We start from the raw sequence: 24646 nt of genomic DNA, 5'->3' as shown, positions 1-24646 counted from the left end.
CATACCATGCTGTAGTTTATCATGGATGCTTCACTAAGTCAACTGGTCTGCCCTGCCATACCCTGCTGTAGGTTATCATGGATGCTTCACTAAGTCAACTGGTCTGCCTTGCCATACCATGCTGTAGTTTATCATGGATGCCTCACTAAGTCAACTGGTCTGCCCTGCCATACCATGCTGTAGTTTATCATTGACGCCTCACTCAGTCAACTAGTCTGCCCTGCTATACCATGCTGTAGTTTATCATGGATGCCTCACTAAGTCAACTGGTCTGCCCTGCCATACCATGCTGTAGTTTATCATGACTGCCTCACTCCGTCAACTGGTCTGCCTTGCCATACCATGCTGTAGTTTATCATGGATGCCTCACTCAGTCAACTGGTCTGCCCTGCCATACCATGCTGTAGTTTATCATGGATGCCTCACTAAGTCAACTGGTCTGCTCTGCTATACCATGCTGTAGTTTATCATGGATGCCTCACTCAGTCAACTGGTCTGCCTTGCCATAGCCTGCTGTAGTTTATCATGGATGCTTCACTAACTCAACTGGTCTGCCCTGCCATACCGTGCTGTAGTTTATCATTGACGCCTCACTCAGTCAACTGGTCTGCCCTGCTATACCATGCTGTAGTTTATCATGGATGCCTCACTAAGTCAACTGGTCTGCCCTGCCATACCATGCTGTAGTTTATCATGACTGCCTCACTCCGTCAACTGGTCTGCCCTGCCATACCATGCTGTAGTTTTTCATGGATGCCTCACTCAGTCAACTGGTCTGCCCTGCCATACCATGCTGTAGTTTATCATGGATGCCTCACTCAGTCAACTGGTCTGCCCTGCCATACCATGCTGTAGTTTATCATGGATGCCTCACTCAGTCAACTGATCTGCCCTGCCATACCATGCTGTAGTTTATCATGGATGCTTCACTAAGTCAACTGGTCTGCCTTGCCATACCATGCTGTAGTTTATCATGGATGCCTCACTAAGTCAACTGGTCTGCCCTTCCATACCATGCTGTAGTTTATCATGGATGCCTCACTCAGTCAACTGGTCTGCCCTGCCATACCATGCTGTAGTTTATCATGGATGCTTCACTAAGTCAACTGGTCTGCCCTGCCATACCCTGCTGTAGTTTATCATGGATGCCTCACTAAGTCAACTGGTCTGCCTTGCCATACCATGCTGTAGTTTATCATGGATGCTTCACTCAGTCAACTGGTCTGCCCTGCCATACCATGCTGTAGTTTATCATGGATGCTTCACTAAGTCAACTGGTCTGCCTTGCCATACCATGCTGTAGTTTATCATGGATGCCTCACTCAGTCAACTGGTCTGCCTTGCCATACCATGCTGCAGTTTATCATGGATGCTTCACTAAGTCAACTGGTCTGCCCTGCCATACCATGCTGTAGTTTATCATGGATGCCTCACTCAGTCAAATGGTCTGCCTTGCCATACCATGCTGTAGTTTATCATGGATGCTTCACTAAGTCAACTGGTCTGCCCTGCCATACCCTGCTGTAGGTTATCATGGATGCTTCACTAAGTCAACTGGTCTGCCTTGCCATACCATGCTGTAGTTTATCATGGATGCCTCACTAAGTCAACTGGTCTGCCCTGCCATACCATGCTGTAGTTTATCATTGACGCCTCACTCAGTCAACTGGTCTGCCCTGCTATACCATGCTGTAGTTTATCATGGATGCCTCACTAAGTCAACTGGTCTGCCCTGCCATACCATGCTGTAGTTTATCATGACTGCCTCACTCCGTCAACTGGTCTGCCTTGCCATACCATGCTGTAGTTTATCATGGATGCCTCACTCAGTCAACTGGTCTGCCCTGCCATACCATGCTGTAGTTTATCATGGATGCCTCACTAAGTCAACTGGTCTGCTCTGCTATACCATGCTGTAGTTTATCATGGATGCCTCACTCAGTCAACTGGTCTGCCTTGCCATACCCTGCTGTAGTTTATCATGGATGCTTCACTAACTCAACTGGTCTGCCCTGCCATACCGTGCTGTAGTTTATCATTGACGCCTCACTCAGTCAACTGGTCTGCCCTGCTATACCATGCTGTAGTTTATCATGGATGCCTCACTAAGTCAACTGGTCTGCCCTGCCATACCATGCTGTAGTTTATCATGACTGCCTCACTCCGTCAACTGGTCTGCCTTGCCATACCATGCTGTAGTTTTTCATGGATGCCTCACTCAGTCAACTGGTCTGCCCTGCCATACCATGCTGTAGTTTATCATGGATGCCTCACTCAGTCAACTGGTCTGCCCTGCCATACCATGCTGTAGTTTATCATGGATGCCTCACTCAGTCAACTGATCTGCCCTGCCATACCATGCTGTAGTTTATCATGGATGCTTCACTAAGTCAACTGGTCTGCCTTGCCATACCATGCTGTAGTTTATCATGGATGCCTCACTAAGTCAACTGGTCTGCCCTGCCATACCATGCTGTAGTTTATCATGGATGCCTCACTCAGTCAACTGGTCTGCCCTGCCATACCATGCTGTAGTTTATCATGGATGCTTCACTAAGTCAACTGGTCTGCCCTGCCATACCATGCTGTAGTTTATCATGGATGCTCCATTCAGACTACGTGATTTTTAGAGTGGAATAGGGAGAAAGCGAGATGGATGTGCGTGAGTCTGGTTGTACTACTACCTACGCTGCTCCAGTACTCGCCTCCCAAGATCAGGTGTAGATGGTAGACCAAGTATCCCTCTCCCCTGCCTGTTCAGCTCATGTTATCCTCCATGCTAAGACACAATAAAACAAGTGATTTTGATCAGGAAAACAAGGGAGCTGCACAAACCTGATAAGGTATCTGTAACAAAAGGATACAATTTTTCAAAACCTTAATGGGTGACAAAAGAACGACGCAAGAGGTGTGGTTTTGAAGTCTTTTTTGTCAACAAAAGGTAGAATGAGGTAATTATATGTAACCAGCTTCATCGGTACATAAGTCAAAGACACCTATCGCTTTACATTAAAATTATTATGCTTTAATCTATTGCTACATTTCCAACACTGTTTATGATGTTCCCATGTACTCTTATTGTTCGTTTAAGGAATCCGCCGGTTTTCTGTCGATGTAGAATATATGATGGGCAGGCAACCACCTGTTATATACAAAATACTGTGCAGCTTCGTCACACCTGCGCTACTTCTGGTAAGTTCACATGTGAAGGTTGGGGTTAGAATTGGTCTTCAGCGATCTATCCTTGTCTTAAAGTCGACTAACGGGATAGGGTGATCAAGGTCGCTATGGTGACACATATCAACACATTCTAATCGTGTAGGTCGATGCTGCTGCTGTTGATCATTTTATTGTCTGGTCCAGACTCGATTATACAGACCGTTCTCATATGGTTGGAATATTGCTGAGTGCGGCGTTAAACTGAACTCACGCACGCACTCACTAATAATGTGTGTGTGTGTGCGCGCGTGCGTGCGTGCGTGCGTGTGTATAATTTTTTTCTATACAATTATTTCACTTGTGTGCCATATATGTTTCAATACGTCTCTCCACAGACTGGCCTTATTGTAACACTGATCACCTTCAAATCACCTTCATACGGGCACTACATGTACCCACCTTTCTCCGTCTTGGTTGGTTGGTTCATCGCTATTGTTTCATTGGTGCCCATCCCAGTTACAATGGTGATTAAAGTTGCTACACAACAAGGCTCCTTCCGTGAGGTAAACACGTTACAGTTCAGCGAGTTCTGTGCTGCATGTTATTTTAACGAAAATATATTCGGTGAATAATAAATGTGTTCCGTTTGGTGAGTTTATACAACATCCACAATGCTCTGCGGTATTCAACAATCTTTTGGTTTATCTTTATAAATTTCAAAAAAACTGTAAGTACCCATGCTCTTAGCAGCTGCATATGACAAAAACTAAAAAGCCAGCATATTTCTGCATTAAATATTGTATACCACTGGTATATGTGTTTCTTTTTACAGAGAATGAAGGTATCATTAGCTCCTGATTCGGGATGGGAAACTGCCACACAGTGTATCAGGGCTGACGAGTATGACTTGTGGCTCGGAGAGAAAATCTCAGTCCTGGAAAATGCACGTTTTATATTTACAAGGGAAGAACCTGTATGAAGCCTTTGTTAGACCCACTCATCACTTGTACGCTATTGAATAACAAACCGTCTATGCCCTTCTTGAGCAGCAGAGCGAGGAGACTAATCTATGGAAAGGCAGACGTTCATAAAAAGGTAACTTAAACAAACGACGGAGAAAACCGTATATGACTATCAATTTGCTGAGTCATAAACTGCACGTTCATATTTTTGCAAATGATTTCACAAGCTATATGACTCAATGACGCACCTGTACAGACGTTGTATCTGCATTTAATAGAGTGGACAATGTGGGAAAGATACCGGCCTACAGGTACCGGGGTGTGTGCTGCTTTAATACAGGCGAGCATCTCTTGTTGTCGTTTCACTTTATCATTCCTACTGGGAAAAGGTATACAGGACAAACGTCAAGCGCTACGTTAAGACAGAAGCACAACATGTATAATGTTTAAATGGCCGTGCACACTGAAATCGACGCTGTTCAGAATATACGATGCGTCCTGGCAAAAGGCACTGGCATATTTTCTATATCAGAAACATCAACATTTACTTTGAACCGTGTACAAGATATCCATAGTGTAAGGCGTCATGAATATATTCTTTTTAAAAACGTCCATATGTCTAAATGAACATTGAAGGAATGTAATGCAGGGATTGCCTGCACGTGAAGCAAACACCTGCCACTTTTGGGGGGCATGTAGTTTCTGGTTAGTTTCGAAACTTCCGAACTCACTGTACAGGACAGCCTAGCATTACGTTCAGTGTTTACATAGCAAGAGCAATTTTGCACTTTATTCTTGGAATCGCATCATAGTTTAAAAGAATTTGAATATTTCTGTTTAATATTGTATTTGTTGCTGAACCACAGAGGTTTCAACACATTGTCAAAAATAGACCGGCAAATTTAAACACGCACACATATGAAGTAATAACATGTCTCATCTCGTGTGCTTATTGTCTCACCTCTAACAGGGTAACATTATACGTATGAAATATGAGTTTTCTCGTGAAAATACAACCAAGATATTTACAGTGATGACCAATCGGTCTACCTGTTGACGGTCAGTCCTTTGAGGAAGGGATGCTGTTTTTACACGGACACTTGTTTGTATTCTTTTCACTTCTTTGAAGGGCATTTGTATTCAGTATGCCGCAAAACCCAGCCGGAACGGAAATAAAGTTCAATTCGGTTCAAGTAAATCGATTAACATAAACATTTGTCAAATCCACTGTTCCAGATAAGAGTAATTTGACCAATGAAAGTGTGATCGGTTACTCCTTCCATCGATGGTTGTTGTTGTTTGTTTGTTTATTTTTATCTCAACTGATAAGATTTCTTGCTGTGCGTCCACGTGCATATTACATATTATCCAATATATTTTCCACAACAGATCTCAGTTCATAAGAGTACTTACCCCAGACACAAAAAAATGCACCAGGGGAACCTTTGTGAGGTGGTCCAAGTGGTTTTACTATTATATGTGCCTGATATAAACCAATCAAATGTCTGTTTTTACCATCATAGGTCAATAGGTATCACATTATCACACGGCAGGACCACATGTAAATATAACAATATAGAAGATGTTATCCATAAATTATTGTTCTGTATTTTATCTCTGCACTGCTGCAAAACAGGATTAAATATAGAGGTGAAAATAGGATCAACGGATAATGGATATATTATCTTAAAACATAACCAAACTAAATTTTTTTGGAATGTTGCTTAGTGCTGTGCTAAGCAAAGCAGATTCAGATTCTTGGGAGATATATGTCTTTGCCTTTCTTCAAGAGTATTTATCATTGATGAAGTAATGATTACAATGTCTTGTTTTTTTCTTTCCTATTATTGTTGCTAATGTAATGCTTTCCATTTTACGATGAAGGTGACGTTTTTAGAAACATATACAGCATTTGTTTTTTGCGACGTTGCATTCATCGTGTCCTTGAAATTTCAGATCATTACGCATTGCACAAAATTGTCGCTCGTACTGTTGCAACCATTACGTATTCATATATTCTTTCGTAACGGGGTCTGGACCAGATAAGCCACTGATCAACAGTATGAGCAAGGATCCGCGCAGTTGGATGAGATGATATGTGTCAAGCTAGTCACCGAGGCTGATCACTTGATCCCATTACTTGCCTCTTACGACAAGCATGGGTTCGTGAAGATAAGTTCTAACCCAGACTCTCGCCAAGGGGTTGTTTAGTGGTTTCTGGGGTTGTATAAAACGGTTACGGCCCGATTCGTCAAATTTTGAACAGTCAGCCAGACTAATCAGTCGACTTATGTATGATTGGTTCTATGTTATTCGGTTGATTCTCGGCGCGCCATGTTTTAAGCTAAGGGGGTGGCTTGTACTGGAGTTGGCTGCATGCTTTTAGCTAAGGGAGCGGCTTGTATTGGGGTTGACTGCATGCTTTAAGCTAAGGGGGTGTCTTGTACTGGAGTTGACTGCATGTTTTCCACCAAGGGGTGTCTTGTACTGGAGTTGACTGCATGTTTTCCACCAAGGGGTGTCTTGTACTGGAGTTGGCTGCATGCTTTAAGCTAAGAGCGTGTCTTGTACTGGAGTTGGCTGCATGTTTTCTACCAAGGGGTGGCTTGTACTGGAGTTGGCTGCACGCTTTAAGCTAAGGGTTAACGGATAATTGACTACAGGAATAAGTAATGGAAAGCACAGCATACTGTTCTGTCGGTATGTTTCTATGAACGCTACATTACGTTATGCATATAGATATCATCTGGAAAGAGATCTTAGTTGCCATAATTATGACACTTAACATTTTTGCATTTACTGCTTGACTCTCAGTCTCGCTCGATCATATTCTACTATGATGAAGCTAAAAGTAAGACTAATGTTTCCCCGACTAGCACACACACATTCATCTGACATAATGGAACTGAACATTATTGCGAGATGTGACTTTGTTTACAAACCCTTCGTGGATATACAGCTCGAGAAACAGATGAAATTAGCTAAATGCTCTTGTATTTCTTCTGTGTCTCATGTGGTTTTAATGAGCATGGACTGCATCAGACTGAAAGGAAATGTAATGACACACAGCTCATTGATTCTGCTTGTGCTCCGTCAGTATTCAATGCATATCTGATCATCGTTTATATTCTAAACCTGAACACAAGATGCATTTGAAACTTTCGATTTTTAAATTTTTATGTGTCTGATAATGTAATGGACATATTTAAATTCTGACGTTTGAAACACATTTGAAAGAACAAATTGACCTAATTATTCCTAATTTTATGCGCACACATGAGAATGTATTTTGCCTTTAATGCCTTTAAGAACTGGTGTGACAACACATCGGCCGGGATATTGGTATCAGTGGGTACATATTTAGCGCCACATCACGAATATTTCAGCAATATCGTGACGAAAAATCAAATTATGTGCTGAAGATGAATGCATTTTGAAAATAAAAACCTGTCAAGAAAACAATCGAAGTTATGTATTCAGCCTTACAAACACAAATGTTGAACTAATCTTTACAATGCACACGTTTATAATAATTTATCAATCGATTCAATGTCTTTTAAAAACCCAATAATAATTATTAAGTGATACTGGTGTGCAGAATGATGGCAATTTCTGCATTTCTACAACATTTCCAAACATGTATTTTTTTCGAAAGTCAAACAAAAGTGAAAATATCAAGACTCACTGAACTCATTTCGATTGATATTCTACAAAAGTCTGAGAATTTTCCCCAGGCTGATGGAAGCACCACAGCTTCTTCTTTCCTAAAACAAAAAGTCGTGATGATCAGGGTTAGAACTGTACATCAGCAACCCATGCTTGTAGTAAAAGGCGACTGGCCTGATTGGGTGGTCAAGCTCGATGACGTGGTTGACACGTCGTCACATCCCAACAGCAAAAATTCGAACCCGCCATCAAACGAAATAGATGTGTCCAATATTTCACAAGACATGAAGAGAATGGCATTGCTTTAGCAGCACGTTACGATTAAACATCCACAAAACAAGATAATATCAAAACTTTAAAGAAAACATGTTTATTATGTTCTTAAAACACCAGTCATAAGGCAGCACCGCAACGTGTTCATGATCATGTACGATAATATCAATACCATTGCACACATACATATATACAACAAATATCACATGAAAAGAACACCTGTCCACAGACATGAAACGTTCTATTCCCTTACAAATACTTGCTGATATACTCAGGGAAAAGAAAAAGGGGACACATGATAGTACATTTGTTCCTTTGTTTAACCGTGAACAGAATAAATGAACACTTGTACTTTCCCATATTCGTTTTCATGAGTTTATTGTATCAGTGAAAAATGTATTTAGAATACTAACATTTTTGTGGCACACGAATCTAGACAGACAGGCAGGCAAGCAAGCAGGCAGACAGACATATTTTTATTTGTACAAGTGGCTTTGAGGCTAACAGAACATGTGTAAAATTATAACAGCGAATTAATGCGCAACCTGTAAACTTGAAAATTATAAGAATCAATAAACGCCTATTAGCAACTTGATTTTTTCTCAATCAAACTATGTGGTAGAACACACAAGGACTACCTCATATAATGACAACATTTTCTGTGCGAAGTAACACGGGGAGTTTATGTCTTGACGGTAAGTTGTCGTAACAATAAGGCAGATATTTTTATCTTATTTCTAAAATGGACACTGGATATCTATTTCATTTACAGTTTGGGTAAATCGTCTCGCTTCAGCTTTGAAATTGTGAGCGTTACATCGATATTTAGTAAGCGAACTCTGAACTTGTGATGATTTAATCCTGGAAAAATAAACTTCTGCATTAAAGCAATATCTGTATTCTGAATAAACGTTGACACAAAATGATGGCGCAGCGGAAAACATTTTCATTTGACCGAAAGTATTGTCAAGATTCTATCCATTTACCGCGTTTTTCGCTAACGGAGAAGTTACACACAGATGCGTGTATTTATACTTACGTGTGTCACATATTTCTACAGCAGACTGGGATGGACGATGGAAAAGGTCCACACAAGATGGATAGTATTTATAAACAGTTTTCAAGTGCACATTTCTATATATCCCTTCCCACACAAACTGTGTCACAGGCAAGATATTAATCACCCACAAGGATATTATATACATGTAGCCCAAGAGAAAATTAGTCAAAACCACCGACATGGTTAAAACCTTTATGCCACACACAAGGATTAAAACCGAGACCTAAATGATCCACTGGAAGTGATCCAACCTGCTATCGAGGTACACTGCACGCTTCTGTAAATGGCACACGTAAACAATCCATGCAGAGGTACATATAACACGGTCCAATCGACGGTACATATGAAAAGCTCCTGCAGATGCTAAACTTGACGAACTCAAGCTAATGGTAAACATGTCTCCAAAACCAAGCACAGGTATGACACGCTTGCTGGAGAGATAATATTGGCGGAACTGTCTTTAGATAAAACAAAACAAAACACATTTTCATATGACCGATAGTGTTGTGAAGCCTCCATCCGATTATCGAACGTTTAGTTAACGGGGACATTTACATGTGCACCTGATAAACAGTTTTCAGTTGCTCATTTCTGTATATTCCTTTCCCACAAGCAAAATATTAATCACCCACAAGGATATCTTATACATGAAGCCCACGATGACCATCAAATGTAAAATCCCACAAAGTTAAAACCTTTATGCCTCACACGAGGATGAAACTGAAACCTTAATGAGCCAATAGAAGCGATGACACGAGTGATCCAACACAGATACTACCTGATACTATGGCGCTACAGGTAGTATCTCCACTATGACAATCCACCTGTAGTTCTGTTGGTTGTTGGTGTGTTAACTGCATCATCCTGACTGCGCATGTGCCTGTGACCGCCATTTAACTTAAATATGCATGTTCATTGTATCGAATGATTCATGAAATTATTCATAATTATTCATGGACTTGGTCTACTGATTAGGAACAACATCTGGTCTAGTATCGATTTCCTGTAGAGAGGACGTCCCTCAAACTATGTCCTCTTGCCAACCGTACAGCAAGGGGAATGTCCTTCATGGAGCATTTGTCAAAGGCTTACATATTACAACAATTAATTTTCCATTATTACTCGCCCGCTGAAGATACTGCAGTGTATTATCTTTATGGCAATACTGCACTAGTGTAATATCGCTTGACGTATGACTTCAAAATTGTTCAATGTTGGGACGTCACAATGGTAATGTCGCTGTCGCAATTTTACTAGACCTTGCTTGACTCCTCACACTTTATACAAGTTCGCCATAGTTTCTGTCAATTTATGTTGGCGCGTAATAAAAGGAGTACTAAACTCGCTTCCGTGAAGTAACACTTTCGCTTTCGTTCGATACCAAATCATTAGTAAAAATGGTATTACACTGAGGGTCGTTTAGTATCCTTTATACATCTGTAACATAAGAGGCCCTGAGAATCGACATGGAACAGCACGGTACTGAGGTTTTTAACTGGGACTAACTTGTCAAAGCAAAACAACACTTTATTGATCGCCTGATACCTTTAGAATGCTGGTATAACAGCTGTCGCTTGCCCTTGTGGGACAATACTCCGTTAGTTTTGCACATGACCTGAGACTCTCCCAGCTTCACAAACGGAAAGTCTATATATTATTGTGTATATATAATATACGAGCGATGTAATGGCTAACTTATATATATTATGATATGAACTCGTGGAAACCAAAGCACAACGCATAGCAAGCACCTGGTGCATTTGACAAGTTTCTGCACATTGTACGAGAGACAAACACCTGTAGATGACAGCCATGACAAACATCGTAGGTTAGTACATAAGACTCGCATGTGTAGATGGTACATTGAACAAGCTTAAGTGCATTGTACGAGAGACGCATGTGCAGATGGTACATTCAACAAGCTTAAGTGCATTGTACGAGAGACGCATGTGCAGATGGTACATTCAACAAGCTTAAGTGCATTGTACGAGAGACGCATGTGTAGATGGTACATTGAACAAGCTTAAGTGCATTGTACGAGAGACGCATGTGCAGATGGTACATTCAACAAGCTTAAGTGCATTGTACGAGAGACGCATGTGCAGATGGTACATTCAACAAGCTTAAGTGCATTGTACGAGAGACGCATGTGTAGATGGTACATTCAACAAGCTTAAGTGCACTGTACGGGAGACGCATGTGTCGACTGTACACGTGGGAAAAGCTACTCATGACGAAAAGCATGCTTCTGTACATGGAACACATTACATTACATTGTGTACACAGCATTTAATCTATTTGAAATTGCACACGTGACAACTGTTCGTATCTGGAAAATGTAACAATTGTTTGGATATGGTACCTGCTGTTGATGATACACATGGCACGCTACTGTACATGATACATGTGACAAGCCTCTGTAGATTATAGATGTGACAAGCACGCACGGATGGTACACATGACACGCTACTGTACATGATGCAGAAGTATCTGTACTACTGTAGATGGTACATGTGACAGGTAACTCTAGATGACATATGTGGCACGCTACTGTAAATGGTACATGTGACACGCTACTGTAGATGGTACATGTGACTGGCTACTGTAGATGGTACATGTGACAGGCAACTCTAGATGACACATGTGACACGCTACTGTAAATGGTACATGTGACACGCTACTGTAGATGACACATGTGGCAGGCAACTCTAGATGACACATGTGACACGCTACTGTAGATGGTACATGTGACTGGCTACTGTAGATAGTACATGTGACAGGCAACTCTAGATGACACATGTGACACGCCACTGTAGATGGTACATGTGACTGGCTACTGTAGATGGTACATGTGACAGGCAACTCTAGATGACACATGTGACACGCTACTGTAGATGGTACATGTGGCACGATACTGTAGATGGTACTTGTAACTGGCTACTGTAGATGGTACATGTGACACGCTACTGTAGATGACATATGTGGCACGCTACTGTAAATGGTACATGTGACACGCTACTGTAGATGGTACATGTGACTGGCTACTGTAGATGGTACATGTGACAGGCAACTCTAAATGACACATGTGACACGCTACTGTAAATGGTACATGTGGCACGCTACTGTAGATGACACATGTGACAGGCAACTCGAGATGACACATGTGACACGCTACTGTAGATGGTACATGTGACTGGCTACTGTAGATAGTACATGTGACAGGCAACTCTAGATGACACATGTGACACGCCACTGTAGATGGTACATGTGACTGGCTACTGTAGATGGTACATGTGACAGGCAACTCTAGATGACACATGTGACACGCTACTGTAGATGGTACATGTGGCACGATACTGTAGATGGTACATGTAACTGGCTACTGTAGATGGTACATGTGACACGCTACTGTAGATGACATATGTGGCACGCTACTGTAGATGGTACATGTGACACGCTACTGTACATAGTACATATGACTGGCTACTGTAGATGGTACATGTGACACGCTACTGTAGATAGTACATGTGACACGCTACTGTAGATGACACATGTGACTGGCTACTGTAGATGGTACATGTGACACGCTACTGTAGATAGTACATGTGACTGGCTACTGTAAATGGTACATGTGACACGCTACTGTAGATGACATATGTGGCACGCTACTGTAGATGGTACATGTGACACGCTACTGTAGATAGTACATATGACTGGCTACTGTAGATGGTACATGTGACACGCTACTGTAGATAGTACATGTGACACGCTACTGTAGATAGTACATGTAACTGGATACTGTAGATGGTACATGTGACACGCTACTGTAGATGACATATGTGGCACGCTACTGTAGATGGTACATGTGACACGCTACTGTAGATAGTACATATGACTGGCTACTGTAGATGGTACATGTGACACGCTACTGTAGATGACACATGTGGCACGCTACTGTAGATGGTACATGTGACACGCTACTGTAGATAGTACATATGACTGGCTACTGTAGATGGTACATGTGACACGCTACTGTAGATAGTACATGTGACACGCTACTGTAGATGACACATGTGACTGGCTACTGTAGATGGTACATGTGACACGCTACTGTAGATAGTACATGTGACTGGCTACTGTAGATGGTACATGTGACACGCTACTGTAGATGACACATGTGGCACGCTACTGTAGATGGTACATGTGACACGCTACTGTAGATAGTACATATGACTGGCTACTGTAGATGGTACATGTGACACGCTACTGTAGATAGTACATGTGACACGCTACTGTAGATGACACATGTGACACGCTACTGTAGATGGTACATGTGACACACTACTGTAGATGACACATGTGACTGGCTACTGTAGATGGTACATGTGGCACACTACTGTAGATGGTACATGTGACTTGCTACTGTAGATGATACATGTGACAGGCAACTCTAGATGATACATGTGACACGCTACTGTAGATGGTGCATGTGACAGGCACCTCTAGATGATACATGTGACACGCTACTGTAGATGATACATGTGACAGGCAACTCTATATGATACATGTGACACGCTACTGTAGATGGTACATGTGACACGCTACTGTAGATGGTAGACATGGCACTCTACTGAATATGACCAGAGTTCATTTGATGACAATTGCTGTAAGTGCTACATGTTACGTAGACAGACACATACATAACAAAATCCAGTAGATGGTGTGCATGGAAAACATCTATCTAGTAGATGGTATACATGGAAACATCTATCTAGTAGATGGTATGCATGGAAACATCTATCTAGTAGATGGTATACATGGAAACATCTATCCAGTAGATGGTATACATGGAAACATCTATCCAGTAGATGGTATACATGGAAACATCTATCCAGTAGATGGTATACATGGAAACATCTATCCAGTAGATGGTATACATGGAAACATCTATCTAGTAGATGGTATACATGGAAACATCTATCCAGTAGATGGTATACATGGAAAACATCTATCTAGTAGATGGTATACATGGAAACATCTATCTAGTAGATGGTATACATGAAAACATCTATCTAGTAGATAGTATGCATGGAAAACATCTATCCAGTAGATGGTATGCATGGAAAACATTTTTTTCTGTAGATGGTATACATGGTAAATATCTTTTCAGTTGATGGTATACATGACATGCTACTGTGATTACTGTAGATGGTACATGTGATAAATCCCCGAAGATGGAACACTTGACGTTCATATAAGCTGCACACCAGAAAAAGGTCTTCATAAAAGAAAAACATCTTTATCAAGCTTTATGAGGAACACGACGATTCGGAATATATCGGAACATATCGGAATATATCACCTTTGAGTAGGAATGTTCCCTAATGCCATCTTCCTTATATTACAGAAGCTGACATGCGTAAAATGCCCCCGTTTTTATCTATCACTCTATCACTATTTCAAAGTATAGATGTATTTCACCCTAAAAGAACCTTAGACTGCTGCATGTCTAAAGGAATTGTAGGCTGCGGCACATGAGGCTTACAGAACTGTAAACCATGTCACATTTCCGTGTGAGGGAATGTCTGACGCGAGTAATCATCTTGTTTGCTTTTACCTTAGCTACAAACTCATAGTTACACAAACAAAACCAATTCTTTCAGGTAAAGGGTGAGAAGCGGAGTTTATTCAACAGGTTCGTGTGGAACCCTGTCTCAGTTGTTGTCATTCTCCAGTTTACCATGAAGAAGGAATAGTTACAACCATCCTATTCCGGTTTCATCCTTTGTGCAAAAATAAATGACGGAACCAGAACCTGTAACCACATAGTTATCAAGTTTGGGGACCTTCAAGGATCTGTCTAATTTACTATTAATCCTTTTGGGAATATCGTGGAACATATATTGTGCTTTGCTGCCACGTGAGGCAATTCATATATACATGACATAGATGACTGACATTTTGGAATGTCATACTCGGATTTTTGACACTTAGTTCTAACAACAACACATAGCAAATACATGCCCTTAAAGTCGTTCTGACGTAGCAACACTAAGGCAACACAGGGAATATTCTTTCAAGATGTGAAGTAAATGAATGTCGATGAATAAATAATGCCAATACATATGAACAAATAGGTTATACTGATTGGGAAGTGCTGCAATATGATTATAATGACGTTTAAATTTAAAACAATTTTAATATTTATTTTATTTGATATTTAGATTTAGTTCCAAACACAGGTAGACAATGCCACTTCCCAGAAGAGAAGTTCATGGGGAAGGTTTCCAGTAAACTGTCCCTAGCAAGACACATCAGGATCAACGTAATGACTAATGACGTCACCAACATGAATGTTCAGGAAACGCGGTTTCAGGAACAACAAAGTCATACGTTCTTGATTGTTACGGAAAGCACTTGCTGGCACCGTCCCTCAGTCCACATGAATGTGATTCAATGATTAATAATTGTTGAAATTGTCCCCGCGCTATCCTTGTGACGTGTGTGAAATCTATCATGATAAATTACACATTTTTAAATCGGGCAACCTCGCCGACATGTACACAAGGAAGTACCTTCAGTAGATGCTTCACACCTTCTTGAACAGTTATTGTCGATCTATAGCCTAGCTTCCGTATACGCTCGTATGACACTTCATAGTCTCTCTTGTCCTTGTCTTCTCCGGAGTTGGATTCGGTGATCTTACATGTAGGCACTTGCTCCTGGATGATTTGAGCCACTTGCAGCTTCGTCAGGTTCATGCGCTCATCGCCGACGTTGTATGCTTTTCCTTTCATGACCTTGTAGTTTTCCAGTGCAAATACAAACGCTCGGGCGGCATCCTTGACGTGAAGAAATGTTCTTCGGAAATGGGATTCATAGAGATCAAAATGTTTGATTGTTAGCGCCTTGTATGTAAGATCATTGATAAGGAGGTCCAGTCTGAGTCGAGGTGATATTCCGAAGACGGTTGCCAGCCTCAGCGCCACACCCCCGGCCTTGAGAGTCACTTGCTCTCCACCGGCCTTAGAACTGCCATATTTAGACAGAGGACTGATTTTGGTGTCTTCGGTGCAGACACCATCGACTGCACCGTAACATGAGCCTGTGCTAGCATAGACAAGCGCTTGTCCAGGTGACATGACATCCACGACGTTCTGTGTACCACCAATGTTCACTTGATCCGCAAGCTCAGGCTCCTTGTCGCATGCGGGATAACCAACAATAGCCGCTAGATGGATAACTGCTGTTTTCTCTTTGATAACCTCCCTGAGTTGATCTTTGTTCATGATGTCGCCATTCACGATAGTGAGACGTGGATGTTCCGCAAAAGGTAATAATGATGAAATGCCCCATTTGAAACAGTCGAACACGGTGACCTCGTAGCCTCCTTCCAGGAGTATAGGTATAATACTTGTACCTACATACCCGGCGCCCCCAGTAATCAGAACATGACCTCGGCTTATTGTTGGAGATCCGTTGGAATAACCATTGACAGAGCCATTCCCATTGTCGGAGTGATGGATGATATTGTTCATCTTTGTAGTGCCTTGTTGCTTCTTTCTGTAAAAGATCAACCATTCATTAGGAAAAGACGTATATTTTTATACATATTTTGGTGCCATTGCACTAAGGTGAAAAAGACGACTATGACCTTATTATTGTCTGCGGAGCAAGCAACGACTGAACTGCCAGTCCTACCAGAATATGGTCATGTATACAGACACGGAACTGGCCCATCACTGGCATACAAAATCCCCAGTTGTTTGCATCAAGACAAACCACACACTGCATTTACATGAAGATTAACCCTCAATGGTCATGTCAAGTACGGATCGCGACAACACTACATAAAGCCATCCACAAATACATGTATGTCAAAAGCGAGGGCAACAATACCTTTACGCGGACACTAGTAGGTCAGAGTGACAACAGTAACACTGCACATGCAGCAAATTATACAACATTCAAAACGCAGCCATGGCCTCAATTCAGTAACGCAGCATGCCAGGAGTTATTCGAGTTACTCCCTAACATTACAGGTAAACTGACATGAAAAAATCACAATTGTACATGCAGACACGCAAATACACCCCAACGCGAGTATCGTCCCAGTTTCACTACATAGAGACAGATACAACTAGGCCTGCAAAAGCGTATGCCAATAGGTCCTCGACATGCAGATATTCCAAACTAGGCCAAGGCTATAACATCACTAACACTTAGTGCACTGCAGCACTACCATGGGCGAGCTGGGCCTAAACAGCTCAGTATGCAGATCATATCGTAGTGCGTTTGCAAGGTTAATGCGTCTGCAACAAAATGTCTGCAGTGCCACGTAAGGTGTAAATTATTAATGACGATATAACAATCGAATAGGTGGTGCCTGGCAATGACTCATGTAAATCGATGTCTGAAAATACACCGAGGTCACACAACAGGATATAATGTACACGTTTGTTTGCTCTTTCAGAAGGAGAGCGATGTACCCCGAACCTCCCTGAGTGTGTCTGAGTGTCTGAGTTTGTCTGAGTGTGTCTGAGTGTGTCTGAGTATGTCTGCGTATGTCTGAGTGTGTTTACGAGTAACACTACATTGTATACCTAGTCAGAATATCCTCTCAAGTATGCCACGTATGTAAAGAGACGCACGCATGCATACAAGCATACATACATACATGCACACACGCACGCACGCACGCACGCACACACATACATACATACATAGTCGGTGATATTTCTAACTGATTTATGGTACTGCCAACATCAACAGATAGTGTGACTATACCGAGGTATATAAACTAGTGACATACATACTTTTAATAACATTTTACATTAAATTATTGCCATAGAAACAATATGTATATAAACTGTTACATCTCGACTTCGAAATTGGAAAAGTACAGGCCGTGACATTTGTACACAAAGGACTCCATATGTTGCTTCAAACTTAGCATAAATGGCACATTGGAGTGTCGCTGAGAAACATTCAAAGTCATTACGATGACGTGTATAATAAAACAATAACATCTGTGGTACAGATAATTGCTGGAACCAGTGGTGGCCAAACTTCGGAAACAGGTCTAAACTATCCCGAGTAAAACAACAATCTCCACAACCACTTGTCATCGCAATGGATCTTCACACGTACCCACACAACACAAAACAATTAGGCACAATCCAGAATAAGTGTGAATGAGTTCCTTTGTCACTCTTGAAATCGTCTGCTGTGAGCCTCAAAAACATCACATTCCATCGTTGCAATCCTCGCAATTTCTAAACGAACGGAGCATTCAACGTGTGTACTTAGTCCTACTATGTAGGAGTATTTTCAGGCTCGAACTTTCCTGAAAACCATGTTTTTTTAACAAATCAATAGGTGAGAAGGTCAGGATGCAACAGCGGGAGGTTTATTGCCAACAAACAAGGGGGAAATGACAGGGCGCTAAAAATCGACATGATTAATGTTTACATCGTATGGTCACAACAGCGTCGGTGAATATCTAGAGGACTTTAATGTTTATTTCGTTTTAAAACTCATTTTCCTAGTTTACCATAAGTCCATCGGGTAGATATGGTCAGAAAAGTATCCTAGTTTCAACAGGCACGATTAGTTTGTCATCAATCTTTTATGTCTCTCGGGACAGCATGTCGAATTTTGTACTTCGTTGCGTTTCGATCGTGTGTGAAAATTCATATATAAAATGTTTTAACGAAAACGAACGAGGAAATCATGTGTTCTCAAATTGTATTGGTATTTAGTACACGACATGCATCGTGACCACTGAAGTGTGGATGATTGCTGAAGGCCAAATCTACACAAGATCATCGAGGGGCACTTTGGGGTTGCTCTTCATCTGTCTCATCTGTGGCGCCTGAAGACCGAACTCAGTCGTGACATCGACTTGAATTCACAAAACATCGGTAATATCCCTACATCACACTTGAGTCAATGTTATTCGAGATAAAGAAGTACAACCACGAAGTACCGAATGACTTGCCATTGGCAACGGGGTGTCTTGTAACGCAGGCTACATTGAAAATAATACAAAAACGCTCATCCAATCAGAAAGCGACATTTATGTGTGACGTAAGATAATCTTACATGGCAATGTTTAACTGTGAAAAATGAAGTTATGAAGTTCATGCATTTAGAAAAACACCTTTTGCACAATTCAGTACTGCATTTGACAGAAAATATCGATCAAAATATTTATACGATTAATAGATTTGCATTTGTTAGCATTTTTATTTTCTTAAAAATATTATTATGCCATATTAGTCTTTCTCTCAATCTCTGTTTCCGTGTTTGGGCTCTCCCGTTATACTAAAACTGGGAATACGCTTGGGAGTGGCGAAGCTGTGAACCGTGAACTTTGTTTTGATAACCTGTAGGGGAGATGGGACGTGGGTGTTGTGGGAGGTTACCCTTTCATGGGACGGATACCAGTAGAATATTCCACGAGCAAGGACCTTGTGAGAAAACGAGCTCTGGCTTTCGGTGTAACCTAAGACTTCTTCAACCACACATACCCCCACACATTTGTGTAAATAGCAGGAGCCCATTGTGAGGCCCAAACTAAACTTGCTTGACTTACTAAAACCTCAGACAATAATACAATAACCGTAATAGGTAAGACTTAAAAGCAGTCAAGTCCTGGCATACAAATTAGTAATATATGACTATATCATAAAGTAACTATGTCAAAATCAGACTCATTTCTTTGGTGTTATGATATCAGTCAATATTTATTAAAAATGAAAACTAATTTGTTTAAGCTAGTCTTCACAATCCCAGAGTGTGGGTCATGTGCCTAAACGTATGACGAACATTCCAACACAGACTTTCAACACTTTATGTGAGATGGACGAAGTATTGGGTTTTTTTAATTTGACTCTATGTTTCATTCATTCGAGCCCATTCAAAATTCCACAATAAATGTTAATACACATGCATACAACACGTCCTCATGGTAACTTCCTTATATGGCACTTATCTCTGTCACACATGACTGATTTCATAGGTCACAGAAGTAAACTGAATACAGGCCACGTGCAAAAGAGGTACAAGTAATCAATTTCAATTAACGAAGTGTGAATAGAAATATAATGATATGGATCTGCCAATCACGGTCGGTCATATATCGTGTTAATGACCTGACACCTTATCAGTCATGGCTTAATTACTGCACACTAGTATCTCTCAGGGACATACAAAACGACCATAGTCCGAAGCGGGAAATTTCATCTAGATCAGTTATAAATCTCATAGGCCGGAGAGAGAAGTGCCACAGCTACGTAACCTCCCAATTACCAAAACACAAGAAAAACAACTGCATAACGGAAGCTTGAAATAATGACCCACAACCATCCATTTCATTATTAAACCACAGATGCAAACACAATACCCGTATCGATCGTTGCCACAGAACACAAACTGCACCACAACAATGTCTCTTAACCATAGAACAAAACCATACAACTCAAACTTCACCACAACTATGCGTATAATACACAACCTTTATCACAACCACATAACACAACCATAATACACAAGCATAATACACAACCTATATCACATCCACATAACACAACCGTAATAACACACTTATAAATCAAAGCCATATATAATACCTATACAACAGAGCCATATATCACAACTATACAATACAACCATGTAGCATATAACAAAGTATATATCAATGTCATTCTATTAACTTTAAAGCACAACCACGTTGCATGATTATGCATCAAACCAAATCGCGACCATAAAGTCGTGAAAAAGCATATGCTGCGTTTCAAAACATTTTATGTCATTTTGAAACATAAAATGTCCACATTACTTAGTGCCCTTTAAATGTTACTTTACATACGCATCTATGAGAACCTACATGCGAAACATGCGCATGTACAGGGGGCGAAAAATGCTCTTGGTTCACTTTTGAAGAACCCACATTTCGGAATGATGAATGAAATTAGCCTATAGCTGTGAAAGCTATTACACGACCATGTGTCTACTGACAAGTTGTGTTTAACCAGTGAGGTGTAGGTTAAATATGTGAAAATCTATGATGACATAATGCCATTTAGAAAGTGGTCAGATGTAACATATATTATATTTGGGATTACACTTTCTTAGTAAAGTACAGATCCTAGTATTTTTGTTGGGTTAAGTCCTATGTGGGATTCGAACACACACTCTCCGAGTCAGGCACCTAATCGCCAGCACACCTAGCCCGCTCAGCCACCGCGTCTTCCACTTATATAAGTGTATAGGCGTCCATTTCGCTTATACGCCATCATGATATCAACAGGTAACAATTGCTGTTTCACATGGGCAAAAGCTTTGCAACTGATATTCACTGGCATTCATTTTCATGTGAAAAACATTTCCAAAATATTTAGTATAAAAATTAAACTCAGAGTAACGCCTGAGAGAGGGTGTTTGATCATCCTTTGTGGCTATGGCTAGAGAGAGAGAGAGAGAGAGAGAGAGAGAGAGAGAGAGAGAGAGAGAGAGAGAGAGAGAGAGAGAGAGAGAGAGAGAGAGAGAGACCCTTCCCTCCTTGAAATCATCATCGTTAGCCGATGAAACAACTATCATCGAACTCATTAAGAAGTTCATTTTCATTATGCCCATACGGCAGAAATGATATCTGTCCATGCCGAAACCATAATTTAAGGATTGAAACAGGAAGGTCGGATAACTCTCCGACAGGAAGGCGTTTTGTGAATACTGTACAAGAAATAATAAGTTTTGTCATTGAGGATGAAACACATTTACATTAGCCTGTTCATTGTATGACAACAATACTGTAAGCATATAAAGACACTTCAACGAACATCAGCTTCTCAATATCTTAGTGACCATCAAAGGTCCACCACCATTTGGGGCCTGCAAAATATGTATCTGTCAATAAATGTAAGTTATGAGATTGATGTGATGAATGTCACAATCGCACCGTAGTAATGATCAAACTTTAATAATTTCCCGTGATATACTTCAGTGTTTCATAGATGTTCCAAACGTTTTCTTTGGGTTTCCGGGTTTCCAGTTATGCTGGCAAACACGCTCCTACCTACCAACGCCTGAAGCCATTCTGATGCATGTCTCCTCCTTCCAGATCTTATTTCTTTACTATCATTGAGATTTAGAACATGTAGCCATGGTTTATCTATTGAGATAGAATATTCCAAGGGACGAAAGACCGTATCAGCAAAGCACTTCTAAAATGAATGATGAATATTATCATGCTTTTCATTGCAAATCTGTAGACATTTCGAGGGAACAATATTCACTCACACATCTAACCAAATAAAATAGAGTTTACGAAACTATTTTCTACCAAACCATTTCGAGATCTAGTAAATGTATCCAAATATATCACCCATCATCTCTTATCACAACAAAATGTTTATTTGTTTTCTTTTCCTTGTCTGTCACCTTGAATTTGTATTTGTAAATATGTTTACAGTATGAAAACCAAGGTAGTTTATAAGAATAACGAACTGACTTGAGCCAGTGCATACCTAGGGGTAATGTCTAATCATAATTCAGTCTGTATTGTGTGAGGTAATCTCATGGGATTATCTGCTAATTTCTTCATATTGTTTTCTAGCGTATTCAAGTTTGCAACATATGCAATGTCAAACAAGAATTTCAGCTCCTCCTCGACCAACGGTAAAAATTATCACTTCTACCTGGAGTGCAGTCGGCTGTATTCTGTTTTCAAAGTTTTCATTAATCCAGTTAAGCGTTGGACTTAGTCCCATTGATTTCGTCGTCGAATCCGCCAGTCGGGGACCTCAAAGAGCGTGCTGTGACCTGTTAGCGACCTTTAGCACCCAGAGCGGACACACACAGTCAGTCATACAACGTTCCTCGAGAAGAGGACTAACGGTCGTGCAATCATTAAACTACCGGCAAACCTTTCATCCACTTGTCTCGAATCTCTTTTCCAAGATGACTGGAGAACTGTTTCGCCGACTCTGATCGCTAGCAGACGACGGAAAACAAGTCGAATTACCCCCCTTGCATTGCCATCGGCTTCGCTCGTTAATATTCGCTAACTGCATGGTGTAACATGCGATTGATTTCGAGGCAACGGATCATCTTTACATTACCATTGGTGAAATGAAACATTCAACAATTTCATGTTGGGTAAATCTTAAATTACCGCAAAGGTCAGCTGGGTACGCGGGGAACTTCTAATGTAGTTACCTTAAAGATTACGTACACAGCCTTGAAGATCACACGGTGTAAATAAAACACCGCCAATAAAACTACTCATTATGACACAGTAGCACACAATTCTCTCCTGTGAATGAAATTTCAACTAATCAGAGGGATAAGTATCATACAAATATGTATGTATGCATGCATGGATGTTGCGTGTGTGTGTTGCGTGTGTGTGTAATGTTGCGTGTGTGTGTGTGTTGCGTGCGTGCGTGTGTGTGTTGCGTGTGTGTTGCTTGCGTGCGTGCGTGCGTGCGTGCGTGTGTGTAATGTTCTACTGGTGTCAGTCCCATGTCCCCCACAGGTTATCAAAACAAGGTTCACGGTCCACCGCTTCGCCTCACCCAAGCGTATTACCTACTGGTAATGGCACAGTCCAAACACGGAGACAACTGAGACATTGAGAGAAAGACTCAATTAGCATAATAATGTTTTTAACAAAATAAAAATTCTAACAAATGCAGAACTATGAATCGTATAAATATCGTATAAATCGTTCTATTTAATGCATGAAACACATAACTTCACTGGTCATTGTTTATTAAACAATAAACGTGTTTATTCAAGCTCGACGAGGTGACAACAGCGTTTAGGAACTGGACTGGGGATTCCATGTCACGACTGAGTTCGGTATTCAGACGCCACAGACGAGACAGATGCAGAGCAACCATAAAGTGCCCCGTGAAGATCTAGTGCAGATTTGGCCTTCAGCAATCATCCACACTTCAGCAATCATCCACACTTCAGTGGTCGCGATGCATGTCGTCGTGCAATAACTGCGTGCATTAGAGATTCTTTTAGCTGAACACATATTGTATGCAGCTATTTGTCACATGACTTTTCACACACAGTCGAAACACAACGAAGTACAAAATCCGACATACTGTCCCGAGAGACCTGATCCAGATATTTGCACGATTAAAACATTGAAGAATGCAAACTATTCAAATATATAAAGATGCATGCAACTGACGGTTCCGGGGCAGTTACAGATAGAACCAAGGGAGGTAATAGAAGTAATCGTGCCTGTCGAAACTAGGATTCTTTTCTGACCATATCTTCCCGATGGGCTTATGGTAAACAAGGAAAACGAGTTACAAATCGAACTGAACATTAGTTTCCTTTAGATATTCAGTGTCGCTATTATTATCATACTCTGTAAACATTAATCATGTCGATTTTAAGCACCCTGTTATTTTCACCTTGTTTGTTGGCAACAAAACCCCGCTATTGCATCCTGACCTTCCCATTTGTTACTTGTTACTTCTTATATACCGCTTGATATAACCAC

At 40.9% G+C, this 24646-nt stretch overlaps 2 protein-coding genes across 5 annotated transcripts in view; one reads left to right on the top strand and one right to left on the bottom strand.

Annotated features, from left to right (window-relative positions):
- The window catches only part of LOC137257928 (sodium- and chloride-dependent betaine transporter-like), a 33713-nt gene extending 28319 nt beyond the window's left edge, over positions 1–5394 (top strand). The window contains exons 11-13 of the mRNA XM_067795437.1: positions 3092–3192; positions 3555–3722; positions 3992–5394. Coding sequence (XP_067651538.1) covers positions 3092–3192; positions 3555–3722; positions 3992–4138 — 416 coding nt within the window. The 3' untranslated portion in view covers positions 4139–5394. The remainder of the gene's footprint in view (positions 1–3091; positions 3193–3554; positions 3723–3991) is intronic.
- A 9390-nt stretch (positions 5395–14784) lies between these two features.
- LOC137257929 (GDP-D-glycero-alpha-D-manno-heptose dehydrogenase-like) overlaps positions 14785–24646 on the bottom strand; it is a 12706-nt gene continuing 2844 nt past the window's right edge. Inside the window, exons 1-2 of one of the 4 annotated variants that reach the window (XM_067795440.1) lie at positions 17020–17278; positions 14785–16683 (exon numbers count right to left, since the gene is read on the bottom strand). In XM_067795440.1, coding sequence (XP_067651541.1) covers positions 15645–16658 — 1014 coding nt within the window. In that variant the 5' untranslated portion in view covers positions 16659–16683; positions 17020–17278 and the 3' untranslated portion in view covers positions 14785–15644. Of the gene's footprint in view, positions 16684–16774; positions 16899–17019; positions 17279–24646 lie in introns of those variants that run through there. The other 3 variants (XM_067795438.1, XR_010954607.1, XM_067795439.1) reach the window with 3 other exon arrangements.

Source organism: Haliotis asinina, chromosome 12 (genome assembly GCF_037392515.1).
Source record: "Haliotis asinina isolate JCU_RB_2024 chromosome 12, JCU_Hal_asi_v2, whole genome shotgun sequence".
NCBI lineage: Eukaryota > Metazoa > Mollusca > Gastropoda > Lepetellida > Haliotidae > Haliotis > Haliotis asinina.
This window is presented reverse-complemented; position numbering and strand designations above follow the sequence as displayed.